A 25,666-nucleotide genomic window follows, 5' to 3' on the forward strand; every position below is an offset into this window, starting at 1 on the left:
AGCTACCAAATTAGGACGCATTTTTTCCCACCCTCTCTCTCTCTCTCGTTATGCTTAGGGCGCTTCGCCTCCCTCCTCCCCCAGGTCGACTCCGTCGTCGTCCGCGTCATCTCCGACGACGACGACCCCTCCTTGCTAGCGGAGGAGGAAGGCAAAGCCCTAAGCAAGAAGCTGTCGTCGGCCGCAGCTGCTGTTGCGGTTGCCGAGGAGACCGATCCCCTTGCTGAGAAATACGATGATGTGCTGCTGGAGGAGCTCCAGTCGAAGGCAATCGGCGACCGTAGTTGGACGAAGAACGGGTCATTGACGGTGGAGTTGGAGGGCTCAGAGGTGTGGATTTTGGTGCCGATGGTTCATTTTGAGGAATTGCAGAAGAGGTAGAGAGAGAGAGGGATAGATGGGTTCATGCTTATTAATTCCTTTTTTTGTTGGGGGTTTTTGTCACTCGTTAACATATCACTTTTTTGTTGGGGGTTTTTGTTGGCCTAAAATGCATTCATTCTCAAATCCTGTGATGAAACTGAGAATGCTTGGCTTGTATAAAAGTTCAAGAAATAAAAGTAAAAAAAACACTGCTGATTTCCTAAACCTTATTGCACTTTCAATTTATTGACAAGATTTTTTTCATGATTTGCTCAATCGTTTTATATATTTTAATCTTGTTACAGCTTACGGTCGTCGGCATTATCACAATGACACTCTTTCTACGTACTGAGATGCACCGAAACACTGTGAATGATGGAGTAATTTATCTGGGTGCTCTATTTTTTGGGCTAGTCTTGCTTATGTTCAATGGCTTTGCTGAGCTTTCTATGACAATTGCAAGACTGCCTGTTTTTTATAAGCAAAGAGACTTGTGTTTCTATCCAGCATGGGTGTATTCACTCCCTGCATGGATTGCTAACGTCCCTGTATCAATTGTTGAGGCTGTTGTATGAGTGTTTTTGACTTACTATGTGGTGGGTTTTGATCCAAATGCTGGCAGGTGAGGCATTAATTTCATTTTGAAGATTATTTATATCTTTGATTAAATCATGACCTCTTTCACATTTTCTGCCTAAACAAGAGAATATTGTATGAACAAGAAATAATAATATATTGCTTCCCTTAGTTGGAATCTAATGCAATTCAAATACAAAATGTTCTCCCATGCTATAACTACAGGATGTTTAGGCAATATCTCCTGTTTCTAGAAATTAACCAAATGGCATCTGGTCTTTTCCATTTAGTTGCTTCCTTGGGCCGTGACCTGATTATTTCAAATACATTTGGATCCTTCACAATGCTTGAGATTGTGGTTCTTGGTGGTTTCATACTCTCCATGGGTAAGGCTACCATATGGTTGTTCTCTTTCTTTCCTTTTCTTATAGATGCATCCTTCTTTATTAAGATGTAAGCATTTTCTTAAAAATTATAGTTATTTAGTGAATCATATTCATTTGCAACAGATGATATTAAGAAATGGTGGATCTGGGGCTACTGGATTTCACCACTTATGTATGGGCAGAATGCCATTTCTGTGAATGAATTCCTTGGGAATAGTTGGCAATGAGTAAGTCTTTGAGGGTGGATTATATTTATGTTTTCTGTTACTATAATTTACATCAGGCCTTTTTTCGGTCATCTATTTATTTTCTTGCATGTCGCTTAGTTGTCATTGTTGCATTTTTCATGTGCAATTTTAATCTTCTCCGTTCATCATGAAGATTTTAACAGGCCAAAGCCCTATGTACAGTCACATAATTTTGTGCAATTTAGATAGTGATTACCAATTGCATGTGCTTTAACAGATATGGGATGGAACTTGCTGCAAAAGAGTTCGAAGCATGGATGGTCATCAAACAAGAACATGAGTGCTAGCATGGAGCTCATGCATACTATCTTCTGGAAATAGAGACAAACACATCCTTCAACATGATATTCGTGTCCCTAATGACTTTGTTAGCAAACTTGTTGGTCATAAATCTGAGGTGTACTGCTTTTGCTAATGCCATTTTGATTATCTCTCATACTATATGTGCTTGTGTGTTTGTTCATGATGGAAAGATTAACATTTATCTTCTACTTTTTCTGCTATAATGATAGGTATGTGAATTAAAGTGGTCCCATGACGACAGAGAACTAGCATCAGGTGGAAATGACAATCAGGTCTGCAATATGCTAAGATAGTAATTCATTTGATGCAGAGAACATTTTTCGCTTTAAAAATTGATCATTGCTTACAACTGGATTATTTTTTTTGGAACCAGCTCTTGATATGGAATCAACATTCACAGCAGCCTCTTCTGAAGCTTACAGAGCACACTGTTGCTGTGAAGGCCATTGCTTGGTCACCTCATCAAAGTGGCCTTCTTGCATCAGGTGGTGGAACTGCTGACCGATGCATTCTCTTTTGGAACACTGCAAACAACAATCAAATAAATTGCATCAGCTCTTTCGCACGACTATAGCATGACAATGTAGTGTGGTACCTAATCCAACACCAGAATTTTGTGATTTCTGTCAATCCATGAGGATTCAATCCTAGCCAACCACGTAAGTTGTAGCCTCAAAATTTTGGCTTGTACTGTGTGCAAAATACTCAAAACTGGGCACTATCGAGCTACCTGTGCACGTGCAACAAGCATTCAGGTGTATCCCCGTCTACTAGCCCTATACCAAGGAGCACATGTGTAGTGTTGCTCCTTGACCACGCATGTGCAGTAGCATCAAAAATAGTGTTAGGATATTTGAGTATGGACACCAAATTACTACAGCTAAGGCTTATATAAAGGAGTGATGTGAACTGTTCAAGAAGGAGCTTAGATGACAAAAGGCCAACCCAAATGCAGCAATGCATTGACTACAAGCTTAATCGGGTCTTCTTATTTATCATCATACCTGGACCTTATAGGGTTTGGTCCAAGTAAAACTGACCCGTTGACACCCCTAACTCAATTGGGCCAATTTCAGTCATATTTAAATTTAATTTTAGTAATTGGATTCAAATTTCATATTCTGTTGAAATAATTGTATATCTTATTCTCACTCTGCATCTTAATTTGGTTTGATTAATCTTTGGTATAATAAGTTAACAAAATGCAACCAGTTTATGTCCAAACAATTGCTCCAAGTCCACCTACATCTGGAGTCAAGAGCGATGATCCCTAATGACAATGTCCTTTGAGGTGACCATCTAATTTGATCATGCTAAGAATAGAATGGGTAACAAAGGTTTTTCTTTGTTAGACGAAACACTAGAGAAGAAGAGGGAGCGATGAACATGTTGAAAATTTTATATGATCTTGCATAATCCTTGATGGAATTCATGAATATTCAAATATGATCGTGATTATGTTTCATGAATAGTCTTGATATTGCATGCAACTATGACTTATGCAAGATTTTGTCATGATTTTACCAATTTAAGTTGCAGGATGAGATCATCTAGATACTTATATAAGTAGTGACAAATTGGATACAAAAAGAAAACTCCAGCCTTATAACTTTAGATACACTACCTTTGATGTCTCACAAATTATGTTAGAAGTATAACCCCGAGTGAATTATGACAATACAATGTATTTTATTCATTTTCTACAATAGGGTCTCTTGATAAACCTACTCATGGCAGCATTATTAAGAAATCACTAAGGACCCAACAAAGATCGTTGAGCATGTGATATACATACTTGCAGTAGATCCTACATTATCTCTCTATCAGTTAAGCAATTTGATATGGGTGAAGGCAGATAGCCTTATTGAGAGACAATGGTTAATAACCACACTCATTAATAGCCTTCGAAATAAGATTAGCTACGTAAACTTTGGTCTTAGACAATTAGTATGTCTTATATTAATAATGTATGTTTGTACTGAATGAGCAAAAAAAAATTTGATGCTTATAATGGTAACTAACACGAGCGCATTATATTAAGGCTAGACCTTTAGTATGTCTTTCAATGTGGTCTCAGATAGTGTATTAGGTAAAATACGAATATATTTATCAAACAAGTTTTTTTGTAAATCTTATTTTTGAGATATTTTATAATTATCATATTGGTTAAATTTTGTTTTTAATAACCTTAAAATATTTATAACTTTTAGAGTCTTACTTCAATTAAAAATCTTAACTTATAAGAGATAACATTGTTAATTAAGAAAGTGTGGTTGGATGTTGACATCAACTTTTACTGTAATATATATAATATCTTTGCAAATAATTTCACAATCCCATTGTTATTGTAATGGGTAGGACGTTAGTCTTTCTTTAGAATGTGTTGGGTTTGAATCCTGTCTTTTGTACCTTTTTCATTGAGAATTTTTAATATGTATACAATTGTTTCAGTAATAATAATTGAAAGATGTGCTTTAGATTAACGTTAGAGAAGTTGACTGTTCAAATCCTTTCTCCACAATTTTTTTTTTTAATAGATTTTGTTGAAGCTCGATTTGGTTCGAACTCAAAACCAAGCCGAAATCGGACAATGACTTAACGCTATACGTCTTCAACAGCCCACGCACGCTCGTGTGCATCCCCACCCTCCTCTGGCAATACGTCTTCAACAAGTCTACTACTATTATTTTATGTCACACCGACCGCCCTCCTCAGCCAATACATCTTCAACAAGTCTACTATTATTATTATTTTATGTCACACCGACCCCGTTGGTCAAAAGTAAGGACATAGCCTATTGAATTCCTTCGAATCTGCCAGGCTCTTGTGAGCTAATGGCTGACGCAAACTCAGTCCCGGATCTATATCAGATCTAAATACATGTATCCATATCCAGATCCAGGTCAGTATAATAACATACTGAAAAAGAACAAGGGTCACACATACCAGGTTTCCACATTTCAGAAAATTGGGTTTCTGGATTTTGGATCTGATCCATTAAACCGTTTCGTTTGTGATTTTACAAAACCAAAACTGAGCATGAAAATAAACCCGACTTTTAGAGCTGGAACCGATAATGGGTCCGACTGATTAAATTTCATTTTATGGGCTGGCTTGTTTAGAGATAGAGTTTAAATGGACCAGATATGTTTAGATCATTCTTTATCAAAATCCAAATCCAAATTGAAGCAATGGATGCAAGTCTGAGTCTGAGCCCGAATGAGATCCAACTAAATAAGGTAAATTCTGGAACCATTAGAACACTGGAAACATGCATTTTTACCAGTAAAAAGTAAAAACAGATAGGATTTCCTTGGAATCCAAACATGAACTACCATAAAAAGTGTTAATAGTATCCAAAAAATATATAATCTGATCAATCAAATCTGGGACTGATCAGAGTGAAGATTGACATCTGATCTTAACGATCCATATCCAGAAATGAAGCATTGTATTTGGATCACAAGTCCATCGGAACCTGATCCATTTTCATCCCTCCCCCCCTACCACACACACACACACACACACACACTTGGAGTCTCCACATAGGGAATGCAAGGACCAGTCCGGTTAGTTCCATATCTAGCCGGATCAGGTAATACCAAATAGATCTGCCCGGATCCAATTACATGGACACACTAAACCCTATCTAGACTGGTTTTTCACATCCCAAGGAGAAAGATGTCATGCTTCTAGTAAAATCCCAAGACCGGTTACAGCAGACTCAAGTTTACATTCGCAAACCTAAATGGATCCGGACCAGGTAACAGTTTTTCTTTGTCCAAGTGCATATGTGGATCTGAACCCTGCCGTGCTTCGTATACTCTTCATAGGACTCATAATGCCATCATCGAAATTGAATCCAAATCGTCAACTCGATGGTCTAATCCCAAACCACGTCGATCCACATAACCTGATTAGGATCTTGGTTCCAATATACCAAACTGGAAGTGGATCATCCTCTTGGGTTTCAGCCGGAGATGTAAAATCATTTGTAATTCTAACCCAGAACTTTGCACCTGACCCAGATTTTTGGATATGGGCAGCAGATACGCAAATCTGGGTCAGGTTCGGAACATACAACTGCGTTCTTGTCAAATCCGGTCCAGAATTTGAAGAACATACATTTAGATCCGGGCTCCAATTGGATTAAAGCCAACCAGCTTACATTCTTCGTATTAGAACTATTGGATTCTGCATTATAGCTACCGAGACCAGAGCCGGATCCTGGACTATGAGATCTGAGTAAGGATCAGCTGCATTTTTTAAAATTTGGATATAATGTGGGATCAAGCATGACCTGACCCAAATCCGACCCATTTTCCTTCTTTATCTCCACTTTTGTTACAACTCACAAAAAATCGCCCATATTTTTTGAAATATTGCTATTTTCAAAAGTTGATATAATCTTCAAACACGCAATAGTTTCAAAATATTGCCCATTTTAAGTTGTTTGAAAAATATAATGTATTATCGTGATAAAACATTGGACAACATACTTTTATACTTTTTATATTTTACGTACATTTTTTAATATATCATTTTTACTTTTTATATGTGCATCTCCCATATTTTCTCAAGAAAATCTTAACTTACATTAGATTTTGCTTGCTGAGATTTTCGGACGCACAAGATTTGTGATGCCACAGATATTGCGCTGTGGTTGAAAAAATCTCGTGATATTCAGAAAACATCCAGTTTTTCTCAAAAAAAAAAAAAACATCAGGAAATATTGATGTAAAAATATAAATATGCATTTATATGGTTTCAAAATAACCAACCTTGAACCTCTCTTAAGTATCAAAGTCGTGCACGAATCTGAACGCGAACCACGGAAAATTTAAAATAACGGTGGAAAATAAAACATAAAACAAGAAAATAATCTGTCGTTTTTTGTGCACGCGTCAGTTGATGTCATTGGCCTTCCTGCATCAAACATAAAACGGAGGATTCCGAGGAAAATGTTTCCCTCGAACTCTCGTTTCTCCCCGAGCGTACGTCCGCGATGGGGTTCCTCTTCACACTCGCGTTCTTCGTCCTCAGCCGTCCGATGATCTCGCCGGCCTCCTCCGCTGCCGTCGATCGCCTCGCGGGGGAGCTCCTGGAGCAAGCCGGGGACGCGGAGTTCTACGACTGGATCAGGGGCGTCCGAAGGCGGATCCACCAGAACCCGGAACTTGCTTTCCAGGAATTCGAGACGTCGGAACTCGTCAGGGCCGAGCTCGAATCCATGGGCGTGGACTGCTTCTGGCCGTTCGCGGGAACCGGCGTGGTGGGCTCGATCGGGTCCGGGCAGCGTCCCGTCGTGGCTATACGGGCCGACATGGACGCCCTCCCAATGGAGGTGAGCGAATTCTCTCAATTCTTTTGTTTGGTTCCGTCGTTGCCCTTGTGGGAAAACTGTTCCGGGATTCCGAACATTCGCGATCGGTTGATTTCTTTAGAAATCTTAAAATTCGGCTCTAAAACGAAAAAAAGAAAAATCGACAGACAAACCATCTGGCGATTGAGTGGTTTCCGCCCACAAAACCGCCGATATTTTGAAGATATCCTGATTAAATAGCGATGTTTTCAAAGGCCAATATATAACGCCAAAAAGTATGCGATATCTTTAAAGCATACTGCCTGTTTTGAAAGTATCACGGTGTATCGCGCCATTAAGAAGTATTTTTGTAATATTATTTATTATTTGTATTTTGTTTACAGTATATTCCTTTTTTTTTATGTGCCAGTATTTTCCGAAGATTTTCTCAAGAAAAACCAGTTTCAAAATATAGCATGTTTGATTCATGAGCCGATTCTATAATTTTTTTTAAGCAAATGAAGTATAAGAGAGAGAGAGAGAGAGAGACGAATCGATTGGACTTTTTGGTTCAAGAAATAAGAATGACATTTCCACGTTGGTTTACATGGAAAATTATCTTTTAATTATGAGTACCAATCCCAATTATGAAAAAAAGAAAATTCTCAATCTTTTTTGAATAATAAGAGAAAACCAACCTCGCTCGCTCACTCACAAACTCATTAGAATAAAAACGCCAGGTCTGCCTTGCCATGATCCAGGAGTACACCCAACTTCAACCTCACGGCAAGGGACACATACCTGTGGTTTCGAACTCGTGACCTTGGTGACGTTCGCGATCTCAATAATATCAAGGAGGTTTTCTTTTTTCCCCTCTTAAAAGCTAAAATAAAAAATGGCTTTTCAGTTGCTATGCAATTTAATTGCAGTGCCCCACCCCAGCGACAAAACAGTCCCAGTGGGGGGCCATTTTGTCCCAAATTAATGGGATGTCAGTGGAGCATCCGACTCTGGCGTCCCAACCGGCTTTTACCCAGGGCTTCAAGTGCCCTCTAAATCTGCTGCGTTCTGTTGAACTGCTTCTAAAATTGGGCTTTCAAATTTGAAGGAATTGGTGGATTGGGAATACAAGAGCAAGCGGCGCGGTAAGATGCATGCCTGTGGACATGATGCTCATGTTGCTATGCTTCTTGGTGCTGCAAAATTGCTACACAGACGTAGGGACATGCTGCAGGTTTGGTCTAAGATGCCACACTTTCTTTTCAGCAAATTGAGGAGTTTCTCTGTGGGATCATTGACACAGCATAAAGAAGTTCTTAATTATGGATGCTGGAATACATCCACTTATCCACAAAAAGTAGGATAAGCTGGAAATTTTCATTGTGAAGTAGAATGCAATTTCCCAACTTACCCCATTTTTCTGGATAGGATGAATCCAGCATCCTCTTAGGAAGTGCTTGGATTCTGTGAAGATGAATTATTTTGGACTCATTTTCCCCACCACCGTCAATTTATTCACTTGAATATGGCAGCAAGATTATGAGAACTCGTTTGTTAACTAGTCTGTAAAATTTTAACCAAAGGGGGCTCCGCTTATTTGGAAGGAACTGTTAGTGCACGTCACCATGTGTTGGGACGTTGAAAGTTCAAAACCCAATGGTATGTTGTGTAACTGGTGGGGGTCTGCCTAACCCCAGCTTGGCTTTCAAAAAAAAGTCTGTAAAATTTTAATGGGCACTGGATAGGTGCCATTTATAACTGATGAGATGGTGGAACTGATTTCTGCTGATTTGGAGTTCTGTGGATCTCAAGTTCAACCAGCAAAACCATCTGTTGTAGTTGTTTCTGCATGAACTCTTGAAAGGATTGTGTTGATGAGGGTTGTTTGTATGAACTTAAAGGGCACTGTGAAGCTTGTTTTTCAACCAGCTGAAGAAGGTCTAGCGGGCGCATTTCAAATGATACAAGATGGAGCTGTTCAAGATGTGGAGGCCATTTTTACATTACATGTGAATCCTCATATGAGAACTGGAAAAATATCTTCAAGACCTGGAGTAGTTACAGCTGCTTCAGGTCGATTTCAAGCAGTAGTCGAGGGTAGAGGTGGATCCACAGCTAATATCCATGAAGCTATAGATCCAGTTGTAGCTTCAGCATTTGCAGTACTCAGCCTGCAACTTATCACATCTATCGAAACCAATCCACTCGATAGTTCGGTATGTTTTTCATTATCAATGCTACATTTATGGAATCTGAATACACTGACATATTTGAAACCATGTTAAATCTTTTTTTGATTGAGGCAACTATGTTAAATCTTGCTCACAGCATCTTGTAAAGCATGCATCTTAAACTTCACATCACAAGCATAAGAGTAAAATTTTATGCTACCATATGCATCTTTAGCTATTAATGCAGTAGTTTGACTGCCACCGCTGGTTTCCATATCTGCATTATGCTTCACTGAGCATGTTCCGAGTCTTTTGGTGCCTGTAAGATGAATCTGCAAGTTTTTAGCTTCCAACCTCATTTTGACAAAAAACAAAAGGGTGGACTCTTTTTATTTACTTTATTTTCTCGTGTCTCCTCAAGGTTGTTTCTGTTGGATTTATAAATGCTGGTGACAATCTTGGAGAAATTCCAACTAAGGTCATATTTGGTGGCACTTTCCGAAGCTTGTCATTGCAAGGGCTTTCTGTTCTTGCTAGAAGAATCAAAGAGGTAATGTGTGGTCCCTCCCTGTTACTAAAGCACGTCATGGTTATCTCTTTCAGTATTTTTACATGGATCTCTAGTGCATGTCTAAAGATAGGCGTTCAATTAGAGTTGAAATACAGTTCACCTACTGTGCTGCTTTATCTGCCTTGATGCTCTTAATACTTTGTGTCTATATGTTGCTATCACTCCATTTTTACTGCATTTAGTCATCAATGCACTTCATCCATGTGGGTACCTAACTGAAAGTGATAAATATACAACAGGTCATAGAGTCTCAGTCTTCGGTGCACAGGTGCATTGCAACTGTGGATTTCATGGAGGAGGAGCGACGGCATTATCCTCCCGTTGTGAATGATCGCACAATGTATGAGCATGTGAAGAATGTGAGTGTAGCATTGTTAGGAAAAAATAATGTGCATGAAGATGAGAAGCCTATAATGGGGGCAGAGGACTTTTCGTTTTACTTGCAGCAAATACCGGGTGCCATGTTTTACATTGGTGTGAAGAATGAGAGTGCAGGCCCTGTTCATCCACTTCATTCTCCGTATTTCTTCTTGGACGAAAAGGCTCTTCCATTGGGAGCTGCCTTTCATGCTTTGGTGGCAGAAACTTACCTAAAAAATCAATCACATCACTAATATGTATACATGATGCATGTATTCATCCAAACTTTAACCAGAGAGATACAATTCTGCTCAATTGATTAAATTACCCTGGATTTCCTTCTCATTAACTTATGAACAGCTGAAACTTGAGATCTATTTATCTCTTAACACGATTGCTCATCTATGAATATATCTGCTCAATAAATATTTATGATATTTTCAAAACACAATTTTAAGATCCCGATAAATCATAAAAAAATCAAAATAACATTAATCAGTCATCTTTATATTTTTCAGATTTTCCTACACACATAAAATTCCAAATATCTTTAAACAGTCATCTTTATATTTTCAGATTTTCCTAGACACACATGCACGCCTCAAGTTTTTCTTGACAACAGACCTCTTATAGAATTCCTGAGTTTTACCCTCGCCATGAGAACCCAACAACGGGAATTGTAACACTGGAGTATATTGCACATTGCAGCAGTGACAAAGTAATGAAATCAGATTACCATGTTTATCGTGGTAAAGAGCAAATAGGAATCCTCGTTTATAGCAGCCTAAAAGTTCCCCATTAGTGGCAGCAGATTAAATGATTGAGTCGAACATGCTTGAGCATGGGGCTGATAAAAGACCCAAACGAACTGAACAGAGAATGTTTGAGCTCAGCTCGTCTACTACTGGAGCATGTTCGTGACTCAGCTCGTGTTTGTGTTTACCAGAGTTGAGCTCAAGCTCGGCTCATCCCTAAATGAGACAAGCTAATCAGGAGCTGCACCCTTCATATTTTATTTATATATTTTCACGCATCCTTATCTTTTGTGTACATATTTTTTGCATATTACAGTTAAAATATATATTATACATAAAAATGTGTATTTTTATCTATACGTGCTACTCATTTGTTGGAAATATTGCTAAACTTAGTGGGTCAGGCAGTTGAGCTTGAACAAGGCACGCTGATAGTTGTCCTACTTAGGAACTATGCTCTTAAGATACAACCGAGTTTTGGATTTCTCGCGAATGATTGGACCATGCCATGCACTGGGTGAGCCCAACAACCTTGACACGGACCACCTTGAATGACCTCTTGAGTAGGGTTGAATTGGGTATGGATCTGAATTCTAACAGCAACTAGGTCAGGATCCAAACAACAACTAGATATGGGTCTAATCAGCAACCAGATTTAGATCCTGGATAGGGATCCATACTACAATTAGTTATGAATCCTGGATAGGGATTCAAACTACAACCGGATCTAAATTCTGGATAGAGATTCAAACTACAACCGGATCTGAATCCTAGATAAGGATTCAAACTGCAATCAGATTTGGATTTGGGATAGAGATCCGAATTAAAATCTCGAAAACCCAAAAGAGGAGAGAGAGAGAGAGAGAAAGCATACCAGAGCTTGTGGGAGAGAGCACTTGAGAGATAGGGGAGAAGAGAGAGCTTAGGATGAGAGAAATGAGAGAGTATTGGGGTTTATATAAGCCCTAGTCTCAAGCCACCCATTAAAGTCATGATGGATCTTTAAGATGCCCAAACAACTAAAAATAATGGGTTATGGCTGGCCAAAATGGTCAGCCATAAAGGCACAAACCGTTATATATAGAGGGTCATAAAAAAGGCTCCAAAATGACCCTAAAAGGTCTAAGAACGACCTAGACTGAGTCAACAGGTCAATGATTAAACAAGGCTGAGGATAAGAGGCAGTTATGGACGGTTTTGAATCTTTAATGCCCATGCAAAATCGCTGGGCAAAGTTCAATCAGATCTGGATAAGATCTAGAAACATCCGAATAGGATTTAATGCTAAGTCAAGGTCCATAAATGTACTGGTCAAAGATGATTTTAGACTTGAGGGATTAAATTTGTCCCAATTACTAAAAAGAAAGTCAAAGCTAAGCCGAACCAAACTGGGCCAGGTCGAATCCAAGTCCAAAGTCAAAGGTCAAGGGTAAAGAGTCAAGATCCTAGATCAAAGGTCCATGGTCCAAGAATAAAGTGATGCACAAGCCCAAGATTCAATATCCTTGAGGGTCTTGCCCTTTAAGGCATCACCCCTCTATATAAGGACAAGAGACTTCCAAAAAACCTTCAATGTAGGACTAAACTTTTGTAGAGAACTCAATACCCATAAACTTAGGGGGAAAATGAAAAAATTAGAGGAAAAACATAGGGATAGTTTTGAGCAAAAATCCAACAATCTTTCACATAGATCAAAACTATAAAAGAAGACTCAAGTGGTTGTTCATGAAGATTTAGTGCATAAGTGAAAGTACCTTTTGGGTTTGAACCTCTATATTAATGTTACTTAGTCTTAATAAGTCTGAGATCTCAATAGCATTAGCTTTGAATTGAGAATCCTAATTGACCTTCTAGACACTGTAACACACACTTTCACTTTATGTGGTTATAGTGTGCCAACCAATATATAAAAATCACACATTAAAGGTCTTGTGTTGTATCCCAGTTTCATGAGTGCTCTAGAGACAAAGTCTTAGTCTCATAGAAGATGACATTCACCTTCACACTCACATAAATAAATTCATTAAGGGTGTAAACCTGTTTGAAATACCCCAGTCATAAGGCTTATGGATCTTATTAAGAGTTTAATTTGAACTAATCCTTCTTACATAGGTTTCGAGTGCTCGACATCAAGAATGGAAAAATTATTTAGTGTTCAATCCAATCAATTAGAGACTTGTTCTTCTCATCGAACCACTTAATATGGTTTGACCCTTATCATATGGTTGGATTTTCATCAATAATGATTGTTTTTATAGACTTTAACCTCATTTTCCTCGATGTCTTAAAGACGATATCTTAAGAAAGTCTCTTTGTCAATGGATCCTCTAAGTTTTGACCAGATTTCATATATTCCATTAAGATTACTTCTTGCTTAAGTAAATTATTCACATAATTGTACTTTAAATTGATATGTCTAGATTTTTTACCAAAAAAATTATTTTCTGCTTTGTATGTAGCTGCTTGAATATCACAACACATAGCTATCGAGGGTATTGGTTTATCTCTTAATGGTATCTCCATTAAAATAGTTTTTATCCACTTAGCTTCCATATTAACGTATGCTAGTGCTATTAATTCTGCTTTCATTATAGAATGGGTTATCACAGTGTGATTATTTGATCCCTAAACAATTGTTTCAGATCCAAGAGTAAATATTTAATCACTTATGGATAATGACTCACTTGTGGATAATGACTCATTGAAATTAGAATTTTAGTTTGCAGCATTGTATCCATCAAGTACAATAGGTTCTCTTTCATAGAATATTTCATATTCTAGTGTTTCTCTCAAGTATTTCAAGACTTGATGTATTGCATCTCAATGTTTTTATCTTGGATTACTAGTACGACTCAACTTTCTCATGCTAAAAGTTATGTCTGGTCTAGTTTCATTCATAGCATACATGAGACTATCAATAATACTTGCATACTTCATTTGAGATATGTTTCTTTCAGTGTTAATTAATAGCTTAATACTAGGATTAATCGGAGTAGCAATAGGCTTACAATCATAATAATTATATTTTCTCAATGTAGTGGGATTAAGTTAATACATGATCATTCTTATATCTAATCGGTTTAATATCAAGTATGACATTAGCTAAACCCATGTCTTTCATGTCAAATTCATTTGCATCCTAAGAGTTTAAAACTATGGGTAAATCAACCAAAATCCAGGTTTTATGTTCTATGATAAATTCTAATTTACTTTCTATATCCTTTTTAAAAAAAGAAACATCACGAGAGGTCATAGCTTCAAAAAAAAAAGGTATCGCTCTATCGTATAGAGATGAAAATCAGGGCCAAAATCTTTTAGTTTTCTTAATTTTTTACATTTTCGAATTTCAAGATTTTTAGACTCGCAAACTATTTTCCTTAGATTATTTTTAATAACTTTTGGAGGTTCAAGTGATTTTAAAGTTAAATCTTCTCTAAATTCGGCTTGGATTGATTCTAAAATCACTTTGGTTTTAATATCCATAAATTTATATATCTTACTATTTTGAGAATATCCAATAAAGACAGATATTCTGATTTTTGGATCTAGTTTGGTTAATTGTGGTTCAATAAGCTTCACATAAGCAATACAACCCCAAACTTTTAAATAATTTAAATTTGATTTTTTATCTTTCCAAAATTCATATGGTGTAGTGTTTGGCTTAAAATATGAAACTCTATTTAAAATATGACATGAACTAAGCAATGCATCACAAAATATAAAACTCTATTTAGAATATGATATGAACTAAGCAATGCATCACCCCATAGATTACAATTTATACCATAAGTAATAAGCATTAAATTAATCGTGTCAATTAGAATCATATTTTTACGTTTAACTACACCATTATGTTGAGGAGTATACAAATTAGTATTTTGTTTATGTATTCCATGAATCTCATAAAATTTAATAAACTCATTTGAAAGATATTCCCCACTTCTATCAGATCTAAAAGACTTTATTTTGCAATTATGAAAGTTTTCAACCTCTACTTTAAAATAGTAAAATTTTTAAATGATTATCTTTTGTTTTTATGAGATAGATATAAGCATATTTTATGAAATCATCAATAAATGTTATAAAATAATTGTTACCCCCATGAGTTGAAGTATTTTTTAAATCACATACATCATTGTGTATTAAATCTAATAATTTAGAAGTTCTTTCAACACTCTTAAATGACTTTTTCACAAACTTTACTTGAATACAAACATCACATTTTTTAAGATATTCAGTTTTGCATTTAGAAATAAGTCATAAGTTACACATGCTTCTCAAAGATGTAAAATTTATATGTCCTAATATAGCATATCATAAATCATATGAGTCAATCATATAAACAGAAGCATAATCAACTTTATTCATCAGATTGAGCTTGAACAACGTATTGGTGGTGTAGTATTTGCCTACAAACTTTTGGTTCTTCGATAGTATAATATTGTCGAATTTTATTACAAGTTTAAAACCATGGGTTGTAAGCATATAGGAAGATACAAGATTTTTTGTAACGATAGGTATGTGATATACATTTTAAAGGGTTAAACAGTTTTCAGAGGTAAATTGAAGTTTCAGACTCCCTTTTCCATAAACTTTAGCTTCATGTTTATCTCTTATATAAATTATATGGTCTTTTTTCATGGTTTTGTATGTTTTAAACATACTTCTATCATTACATGAATGGATCATTGATCCAGAATCCACATATCACCCTTTATCTACATTAATCATAAATATCTCACTAACTATAATTACTAGGTTATCGTTGGATTTACTAGCTTTATTGTCTTGAAATTTCTTTCTATGTCGGCATTCTATCACATAGTGACCCAGTTTTTCATAAGTATAGCAGGAAATAGTCTTTCTTTTTTTAGTATCAAATTTGGATTTTGTGTTCTTGTTTTTAAGTTTGGGTTTGAACCTTGGTTTGAGTTCAACCATGTTTATCTTAACACAAACATCTTTTACTTTATCTTTCTTATCTCAAGATCGAGTTTCCTCCTTAATTCTAAAATATTGAAGAAGTTGTTCTAAGGTAAGTTTTTCAATCTTATGTTTCAATTCATTTCGATAATCTTTCCAAGATGGAGGTAATCTACCAATGATTGTAGCCACCTAGAATGATTCATCAAGGTTCATACCTTCACACTTCATCTAATTAGCCAAGATTTGCATGTTATGGACTTGAGGTAGCAGTGACTTATCATCGAAGAGTTTGAAATCCATATACTTGTTAACTAAAAACTTATGATTTTCTTCATCATCCATTTTATACTTGCTTTTAAGAGCTTTCCATAGCTTCTTTGCAGTGCTGACTTCTGAGTAGAGGTCGAATAGGGTGTCAAAGAGTACATTTAGTATATGTCTGTGATACACAAAGTCATCATGTTTTCACTTTAGTCTCTTACGATTTTTAGCAATGGTTTTGTCCTTCTGTTATTTTGGATAGTCCTCTGTGAGCATGTATATCATTTTTGCAATCTTGAGGAAGATGAGCACTTTGTGTTGCCATTATTTGAAATTGGCATTATCCAACTGAGATAACTTGGCTAACTTTTGGGTTTTAACCTTTATAGTTGCCATTTTGCAGAAATATCGCTTGAAAATGGTTAAAAATATTGCTTAACTTAGTGGGTCAGGCAACTAAGCTTGAATCAGGTACGCTTGAAGGCACGCGTATACATGTATTATCTTTCAAGCGATAATTGACCTACTTAGGATGAAGTCTTCAGTGCAATGGATACTCTTGCAACTATGCTCCTAGGAGCCAAGCTTTCGCCTTCTCATAAATGATCGAACTACGCCCTGCACTAGGTGATCCCAACAACCTTGACACAGACCACCTTGAACAACCTCTTGAATAGGGTTGAATCGAATATGGATCTGGATTCTAACAATTGGGTTGAGATTCGAATAACAACTGGATATGTGTCTGATTAGCAACTGGATTGGGATCTTATATAGAGATCCAAACTACAATCGAATATGAATCTTGGATAAGGACCTGAACTACAATCGAATCCGGATCCTAGATAAAGATCCAAATTAGAATCTCAAAAACCCAAAAAAGAAAAAAGAGAGCAAAGTAGAGCTTGTAGGAGAGGAAGAGAGAGCACTTGAGAGATAGGAGAAATGAGAGAGCTGAGGATGAGAAAAATAAGAGAGGGCTTGGGTTTATATAGGTCCCTACCCTAGGCCACCCATTAAGGTCATAAGTCCTTAAGAGGCCCTTCCAACAAGAAATAATGGGCTACGGCTGGCCACAATGGTTAGTTATAAAATCCCAAACTGTTATACATAGAGGAGCATAAAAAAGGGTTCAAAATAACTCTAGAAGGTTTAAGAATGACCTTGATAGAGTCAACAGGTCAACGGTCAAACCAGGATGAGGATAAGAAGCAGGTATGAAACGTTTTGAACATTTAATGCCCATGCAAAATCATTGGGCAAGGTTCAAACAGATTCAGATAAAATCCAAAAAGATTCAAATAAGATTCAATGTTAAGTCAAGGTTCATAAATGTGCTAGTCAAAAAATGTATTTTAGACTTGAGGATTAAATTCATCCTAAATACTAAAAAAAATCAAAGTCAAACTGAACCGAATCCAAGAGTTAAGAGTCAAGAGTCAATAACAAGGTCCAAGAATAAAGTGATGCACAAGCTCAAAATCTAGTGTCTTTGAGGGCCTTACCCTTTAAAGTGTCACTCTTTTATATAAAGATAAAATACTTTTCAAAAACCTTTAATGTGCGACTAAATTTTTGTAGAGAACTCAATACCTACAAACTTAGAAAAAAATGAAAAATTAGAGAAAAAACATAACAGTTTTGAGCCAAAATCCAACATCATTTTAAGATAAAGAGCAGCTGATGAATCGGCTCGCCAGCTACATGAACTGATGAGTTTGTGCTGAGCCGAACCCAGCTAGCAGCAGACTATCAATCCCATGAGAGTGTGCCAACGGGAGGGCTGCCTTGTAAAGTCTAAGTCAATCTAAGCACTGTCTTCTTTATTGGAGTTGCGGAGCTAGTCTAGCTATGTCAGTGACATACCATTTAGAAAGTCCATCATGCATGACACGATTTTAAAATTTTTAATAATATTCAAATAAAAACATTAATATATATTAAGACGTACAAAAAACAGTTTTTTAGCTGTTCATTTTTTGTTATTTTGCCTGACGCCTATTTTTTAGGGCTTGCACGCTACCTGCCAATAGCAACGACACGTCGCCAGACTCGCGACTGATTCTGCCTCTGTAAGCTAGCATCAAAGTGCTCTAATGTCTTCACCTTGATACCAAACATTTTCTAGTTATCTAATTTTCACAGTGCACCAAAAGTCAAGCAGTCTGCGTTCACATACGTCTTGTGTTTCCTTCCCTCGCTTGCCTTCCACAAGGGTAAGGCTCTGTTTGGGAGCCTTTGTAATGAGGTTAAAACCAATGTTATCAGTATCAAAATCGAACCTGTATGGTTTGGCCAAATATTCAGGTGTATCGGCGGATCCAGATCCCTGATGCAGAAGGCGAAACAAAAGACTCGGGTTCATAGAAATTCATTTGGATCTAATTTAGTTTTAAGTTTTTATTTGAATTTCTGGTTTAAAATTTGTTTTCTTTTATGTAATGGATCTTTCTCAAATCCAAAGTAAACCTTATATCCAAAGTAGACCTAAGGTTTATCGTGTTTCTTTATAAATACTTATGTAACCACTAAGGTGGTATCCCACCCGCTGCCACGTGAGGTTGATGTTGCTTGTACATTGTTGGGGTACGTAAGGCTGAGTGGTCGTGTCCCCCAACCAGGAGTTTTACCTTATAGGGAAGTGGGCCTGTTAGTGACCTGGTTCTTGGTGAGGGTTCTTTTGTCATAAATTTTTTTTAACTTTTTAGGTAGGAAGGAAAATCAGAGTTTGAATGATTAAAATTTGTTATTTTTTAAAGTGTTTTTTGTTATTTCCTGTTTTTTCAAGCTTTTCTTAGATCTATAATAGAGGTAATTGTAGTTGATGGTTTTATTGTAAATCGAGCCTTTCTTCGATTTACATCAGATACTCAAGTGTATTTTATCTGAATCGATCGAAAAATAATTTAAAAAATGTGAATTTTCAGGTGTCACCAAAATGGTGTTGGTCTTGAGGATGGAGTGGACAAGAACAACCTCCTGCCAATAGTGTTGAAATGTGATGTTAAGGCTACGGGCTACCTAATCCATTCTCAGAACAAAACTCCTCACAAACAGGAGAGAGCACACTGGGGAAAACCACAATACACCTCTGACTCAAGCTCCCAAACAAGAGGTCAAACCTCCATGATGAATTCACAATGTAAACCATATGCAATACCTTTCAGTTTGATAAAAGGGTCAGGTCAACCGCCAAATGATCACTAAAATGAAATTAATGAAGGCAAGAACGCAAGAGAGAGAGAGAACATCAGCCATGTACAAGGGCCCTCTTCAAATTTAGTGTTATCAAGCACTACATAAAATCATCTAAACCCTCCCATGGGGCAAATAAACAAAATGATCTCAGAAGGCAACCTAGTCTGGTTAAAGGACCCTATGTCAAACATAGTAGTATAGATATTATATACAATAACACACCACATTCACCTATGCATTTCCTCTAGGAAGAACAAACGACATGATTGTTGTGATCATTGATGCTACATTATGTACAAGGAAGAACTGGAAAACAGCCATATTACTAGAAGTACCACAAGTATGATTGTGATTACAGACACACGGAATGTCACTGACGGGGGCTTGGAGACAACTTGTTGCAACAATGGGGCCTCGTGGATACCATTTTCATCAACAGATGCTGATCTTGACCTCACTCCTGTGCCCCCTTTTATCACTTCATCTTTGGCAGATATGCTACCACTAGAAACGATGGAAGATGACTCAAGCCTCTCAGGAGTGCTGAGATACTCTTCCTTTTGCGTCTTATGTGGCGACTCGGACTCAGTAAAGCCCTGATGAACAACGGCATCTCCAAAGCATGATGCATTTGTGATCTCGTCTGCAATAGCTCTTCCTGTAACCTCAAATACTGCACGAGAACGTAATTAGTTATATTTAATGGCCAAATTATCTTCTTTATAACACAGACAAAGTTCATTTAGTGTAATGATTTTGTGCACTCATCTTCCTCCGTATCAGCCAAGTCAAAGATACCGAGCAAAGAAAACATCCAGATAAGAAATGACAATTTCAAATGTGATAATGGAGAAAGTACTGATTGATACCATTTTCCTGGGGCTTCTCAATCTTAGCAACACTAAGACGGTTTTCCTGGTGCTTCTCAACCTTAGCAACACTAAGACGGGTTATCTTTAGCTTCGGTCTGGAAGTCTTTACATGGTGACGACGGATTTTTGGTATTCTTCTTTCTTCAGCAAAGATGCAGTTAATACTTGGCACCTACAACACAACAAGCGCAATTAAATGACTTGGAACCAGTATAGCAAACAAGACTGTTCACCGAGAAGAATGCTGACACCCACCTCTTCCTTATGATCAGCATCACTAGATCTGTTGTCAGTAGCAACTTGTAAGCAAATTCTTCTGGGAGCAGTTCCCTGAGATGGGAAAACTTGATTTGTCATATTTGTTGGCTCACGTATCCGTATTTGAATCCCTGTTTCATTTTCATCTTCAACATTTTCAGCAAAAGTTTGATGTCCAGGGAATTCTCCAAATGGAAAATCACTGACATCGAACATCTCATCTGCTGCTTCAGTAGAAGAGTCTGAGAGAATGTACTGCCCACAACGGTTGTCTTGGAACAAGAACATTTTGTCCGTGCTGGTTCCATAGCCACCATCAAAAGGTGAGTCGATATTAAATGATTGATAAGCAGATAACCTTTTCAAATAAACATCATCCAGGGATTCAAATATTGGCTCCTTAAACAAACTGGACGCATCCACCTCTTGATCAGCCTGGAATTCAAAAGAACCATCTTTCAGCTATACATCTCTAAGAATCTATATGTTATCCTACACAAAATAAGTAGACCTTAGCCTCAGAACTAGATGCAATATACTAATTATGAAAGCATCATGCACATAATAAGACCGGCTTTCCAGATGCAGAGAAATATAGATGCAAAGGAAACAAGAAAATGTGCTGATATAGAAATAACATGTGATATACAAATTGGAAAAGCATTATGCACATAGAATATACAGAGGCAAAGGGAACAAGAAAATGTAATGACTGTTTCTAACATTCTGAAAAGTTTTAAGAACGTTAAAATCCCTCTGTTGAATACGAATGACAAACCATGCAGTTTCTATCAGTAGCTCCATTTTCTAGAGGAGAATCAGACGGCACATCCAATATCTGCTCCAGTGCCTGAACAACGTCAATTTGGCCTTCTTGTTCCTCTTCCACAGCCGCAGATGCAGTATGCTGAACCTCCAGTGTGTCTGACTCTAGTTTCTCTTCTCTTGGGGTGTCAATTGGCTCATCACCTACATCATCATCAGGACAAGATTTGCTTGTGGTAGGAGAAAGTCCACTCGGATCCACAAGATCATAGTTACAGCTAACAGTATTTTCATCAGGCTTTTTGAAAAGACGGAACAGAACAAAGGCATCCTGCAAATTTCAAGCAGCTTGCATGTAAGTGCATAAGTTAGAGTAATTCAGTGGCTAGCTACAAGAGGTTCAGCAACAACAACGGAAAAAAAATGGAAAGCTGAGAGAAGATACAGAGACGCAACTACCTGAGAAGGCACTGTTTAGGGTAACACACAATTTGGATTTGGGGTTTCATTTCTTTGCAGATGTGATTTATGGTTCACCTTATTTAAATTCAACATACTATTTCACTAGTCCTATGCATAACTGGGAAAAGAAAATTGCTACTTTTTCCATTTCACAAAATATTGGTGCCTATTTCCTGTGACTCCAATCATTTCTTCATGTACAGATGGTCTGTATTATGGATTAAGTAGCAGCTTTGAAGAAATCTGGATTTGCTTCAACAACATGCTCAAGGGTTTGACAGTTTCTATAAGGAAGCGAATGTGCTTCCTTCAAGGGACCATCACTGCATTTGCAGTCTAGAAGCCTAAATATTTTCTAACCTGGCATGGATCTTCCAACTGCCTCGTCCGTGGGAGGTTAAGCTGATGCGCATCACATACATGATTATGACATTGTTCGAAATCGATAAAAACAATCAATAAAACAGCTATAACTTAGCTTAAGGCCAAATATAAGAAAAACACAAATTTGTCAAAGGAGACTTATGTTTTAGTCATTCCACAATAGGATGTGCATTGGCTCTATCAATGCAGCTTCTGATCATAAATATATGGAATCGACAACAAATTGATCCTCTAAATTGAATATACAAGTCGACATTAGCGTGGAATAGAGCGACTTTTAGTTCAACCAATTATTCCTACAGCTACAAATTTCTAAAAATTGAGACATTAAGGAAGCAGGGGAAATGATTCGTATATATGGTGCAAATTAAAATTCTGGAGGCAACTCAAGAAACGGAAATAGGAGAAAATAAAAAGGAACGTATGTAGACAACAGCGCCACTCTTCCAACATAATAAACCTACCAAGCAACAGAATCGTGACAATTTGCAAAATTAAAAAATTGCTCGTACAGGGGCAAAAAAGGATTAAGCTTGAATCCATCAGGAAAAAAGCAGAATACCAACGTTTGTTTTGGTTACAGCTGTGATTCCTCATCCTGTGATTACTTGTGACCAACTTTCACAGGTTACAAGTTATCAACTTTCACAGTTGAGATTTCAGAAGAGTCACAGGCTACACCTTTTCTTATTTGTGTAGCTTGTGATTCTTCTATGGTTGTGATCAAGAACCACAGGGCAAAGAAAACGTGCCAAAGTCTACTAAAGAATCAAACAATCACCACCACATCAGGGATTCCAACTAGAAACACCAAAAGATCCAATTCTGAGAAGATAAAGGAAGGGAATTTAACCTGCAATCCGTTCAATTCTTCGCACTTAATGGCGCGGTACTCGTGCATTACCCAGTTTGTCCTCCTCCCGCCGGGCGCCCTCCCCTGGTAGAAAACCAGCGTCTTCTTGGTCCCGATCAGCAGCGATTCCGGCTTCCGCGTCTTGATCTTGCGGTCCTTCCCCGTGGCCTTCCAGTACCCTACCCCCGTCGCGCGATTCAACCTCTGCCCGTTCGGGTACTTCCGATCACGGGGGCAGAAGAAGAACCACTCGGGATCGTCCGACTGGATCACCGACTTCCCTGCAACGAGTCCTAAAAGAATTCAGAAACTACAAACCCTATATTCCCAAAATCCATAAAAGGGGAAAGGAAAAAAACAAACCCTAATTCCCAAAATCAAAGAAAGAAAGAAAAAAGGAAAAGGAGAGTTCACCAGGCAAGTCCCATGGCTCCCACTTGCAGACATCGACCTCGGGGATGACCTGAACCCCGTCTTCCTGGCCGTTGATCTTCCGCTTCAGGTAGTGATTCACGAGCTCTTCGTCCGTCGGACGGAACCGAAACCCTAGTGGCAGACGGGCTACCGACAGGACCGTCATTTCCTAGATAGAAAGAGAGAGAGAAGAAGAAGAAAGGAGACGAGAAAACGGAGAAGAAAGAGAAGAAGATGTCGATAGTTCGTAACTTCAGATTGCTCTCATCTTCTGAGGCCAAAATTCTCGGCAAGAGTAGAGAGAGAAGAGAGAGGGAGAGAGAGAGAGAGAGAGAACGACGAAGATTTATGCCTCGAGAAGCAAATTGGTTTTTCTCACTTCCTGAACATAAAATGAAAAAGTGAAATTATTCACAAACGCCACTCTTTTTGCCGGATATTTAGAAAACGGTCAAGTATTTTGAAAAGACGTTTCAAGACTCATCTTTTCCATTTCTTTCAAAAAAAAAAACGACTCATCTTTTTCCATAAAACTGTCAAATAAAATCTCAGTCTAATTACCTGAGGTTAACTATGAGTTAAAAATGACTGACCTTATTTTATGGAAATATAAGCAACACCCACTTCTCAAAGGCTATGTTTGGAAACTGCATGTGAGAGGCAGAATCCCCATAATTTTGCTGTTTTGACAAATCCACATGATTGTTTGGGATAAGTGAAACGGTTTGACCACTTCCACTAGTATGGCTGTTTAGAATGCAGTTAGAAAAGCTGAAATTAAAACTAGAAAGACTTTTGGGAAGTTCATCTAAGTAATCATAATATTCACTGGTGTGGGAACTTGGTAACTCTCACCCTCATCCAAATGGAAAGTGAAATGAGAAACTGGAGTCATCAAATACATACCACTCCAGCTCTTTCGTTTTTTCCATAATAGCATCCATCCCAAACAGTTTTGATAGCTGGGTATTTCCCACCTCTACTCTGTCTGCCTTCCACCCAAACCTAAAGCTGAAAAAACGAACTCTATTGTGCAACTCAACCATAAATTTAACTCTAGTAATAGGATTTGGATTCATCATGCAGTTTTACATCCAAATCTAATGCTGAATTCCAAGCAAAATCCGAATTGATTGCACCTAAAATATATTGGATTAGCTAATTGGATCCGAACTTGGTATTACCATATCACTGTGAAGCCAAATACGGATCTGATTAAATCGGTTGCCGAGTCCGACCATTTGCATATATGCACATTGTGTTTTTATGTACTTTGTAAAAATGTGAGGGGGTTCCGGTAAATATCAGGTAAAAGATGGGACCCCAAAGTGAAGGTTTTGTAAAAAATGTTGTTACTTTTTTTTGTTACTAGCTTTTGGGTATAGAACAGGGTTTGATGATTTTCGTCTGAACCGAAAAGTTTAGCCATTGTGAACGAGGGCGTGGAATGGAAGGGCACTTTGTGGTGGGACCCACTATGAATAATTGGACCGAGTGAATCTTCCCAGAAGCCACCTGGTTTGTCCCTTTCCTCAGTTACGCGTCATCACGACTTGGATTTCCGATTTTGTTCCCGTCTCGGTTCCCTGTAAAAAAATGTGTTCCGGTTTTGTGACGTCCTACTGTGGGCCCCCCAAGTGCGTCACCCCCAATTGTGTGTGTGGGGGCCTTGAGTGGGGCCCGTGTAAATTTGTTTTTTTTTTTTTACTGAAGGACTTTAGTTTTACTTGGAATTGCAAGGACAGGGTCAGAAGAAAGTAATGTGGTTACAAAAACTTCATACATGGAAAAAGTAGGGCCGGGAAACAGGTTGGTCCAGACCCAATGTTTGCCTTTTGTCTAATATAACAACCAAGCGTGTTCAGCCTTTCAAATGTCCAACGAAGAATTAATTGTCAATTGATAAGCAAAATGTGTCGGTAGCTTAACCATGAGTCTTCATTTAATTTAACTCACGGTTTGAGATTCTTACCTTTAAAAAAGTAGCAACGTACTACTGCCCTTTACCTTTTCACTCGACTAAAATTATTTTTTCTTAACCCCAAAATTCTTTCTTGCTTTTATGCGTCACAATCACCTTTGTTGCCTTATTTAATAGGAATTAAAAAAAAAAAATGGGTGGGAGTTTTAACCAAAGGACCAAACCGGATTCAATTCACATTATCTTATTTGGATATAGATAGTGTATATCTTATTCTTGTTCACAACATGATAGATACATACAGTTAGGGGTATATT

General features: G+C 37.6%; 3 protein-coding genes across 4 annotated transcripts in view; 1 reads left to right on the forward strand and 2 right to left on the reverse strand.

Annotated features, from left to right (window-relative positions):
• The window catches only part of LOC149845888 (AP2-like ethylene-responsive transcription factor SNZ), a 246,134-nt gene that overhangs the window by 174,807 nt on the left and 45,661 nt on the right, over positions 1 to 25,666 (reverse strand). The gene's annotated exons all lie outside the window — the stretch shown is intronic.
• On the forward strand, positions 6,837 to 10,685 carry LOC149845891 (IAA-amino acid hydrolase ILR1-like 8). Its single transcript, XM_089997774.1, has 5 exons — positions 6,837 to 7,220; positions 8,287 to 8,412; positions 9,080 to 9,394; positions 9,771 to 9,899; positions 10,160 to 10,685. The coding sequence occupies exons 1-5, from the start codon at positions 6,882 to 6,884 to the stop codon at positions 10,532 to 10,534; spliced, it is 1,284 nt and encodes a 427-aa protein (XP_089853900.1). The 5' UTR covers positions 6,837 to 6,881; the 3' UTR covers positions 10,535 to 10,685.
• On the reverse strand, positions 19,462 to 23,783 carry LOC149845892 (NAC domain-containing protein 91-like). Its single transcript, XM_089996062.1, has 6 exons — positions 23,429 to 23,783; positions 23,015 to 23,295; positions 21,329 to 21,646; positions 20,548 to 20,985; positions 20,290 to 20,464; positions 19,462 to 20,093 (listed from the first exon to the last, which is right to left on the reverse strand). The coding sequence occupies exons 1-6, from the start codon at positions 23,592 to 23,594 to the stop codon at positions 19,705 to 19,707; spliced, it is 1,767 nt and encodes a 588-aa protein (XP_089852188.1). The 5' UTR covers positions 23,595 to 23,783; the 3' UTR covers positions 19,462 to 19,704.

Source organism: Nuphar pumila, chromosome 2 (genome assembly GCF_984573655.1).
Source record: "Nuphar pumila chromosome 2, dmNupPumi1.hap1.1, whole genome shotgun sequence".
Taxonomy (NCBI): Eukaryota; Viridiplantae; Streptophyta; class Magnoliopsida; order Nymphaeales; family Nymphaeaceae; genus Nuphar; species Nuphar pumila.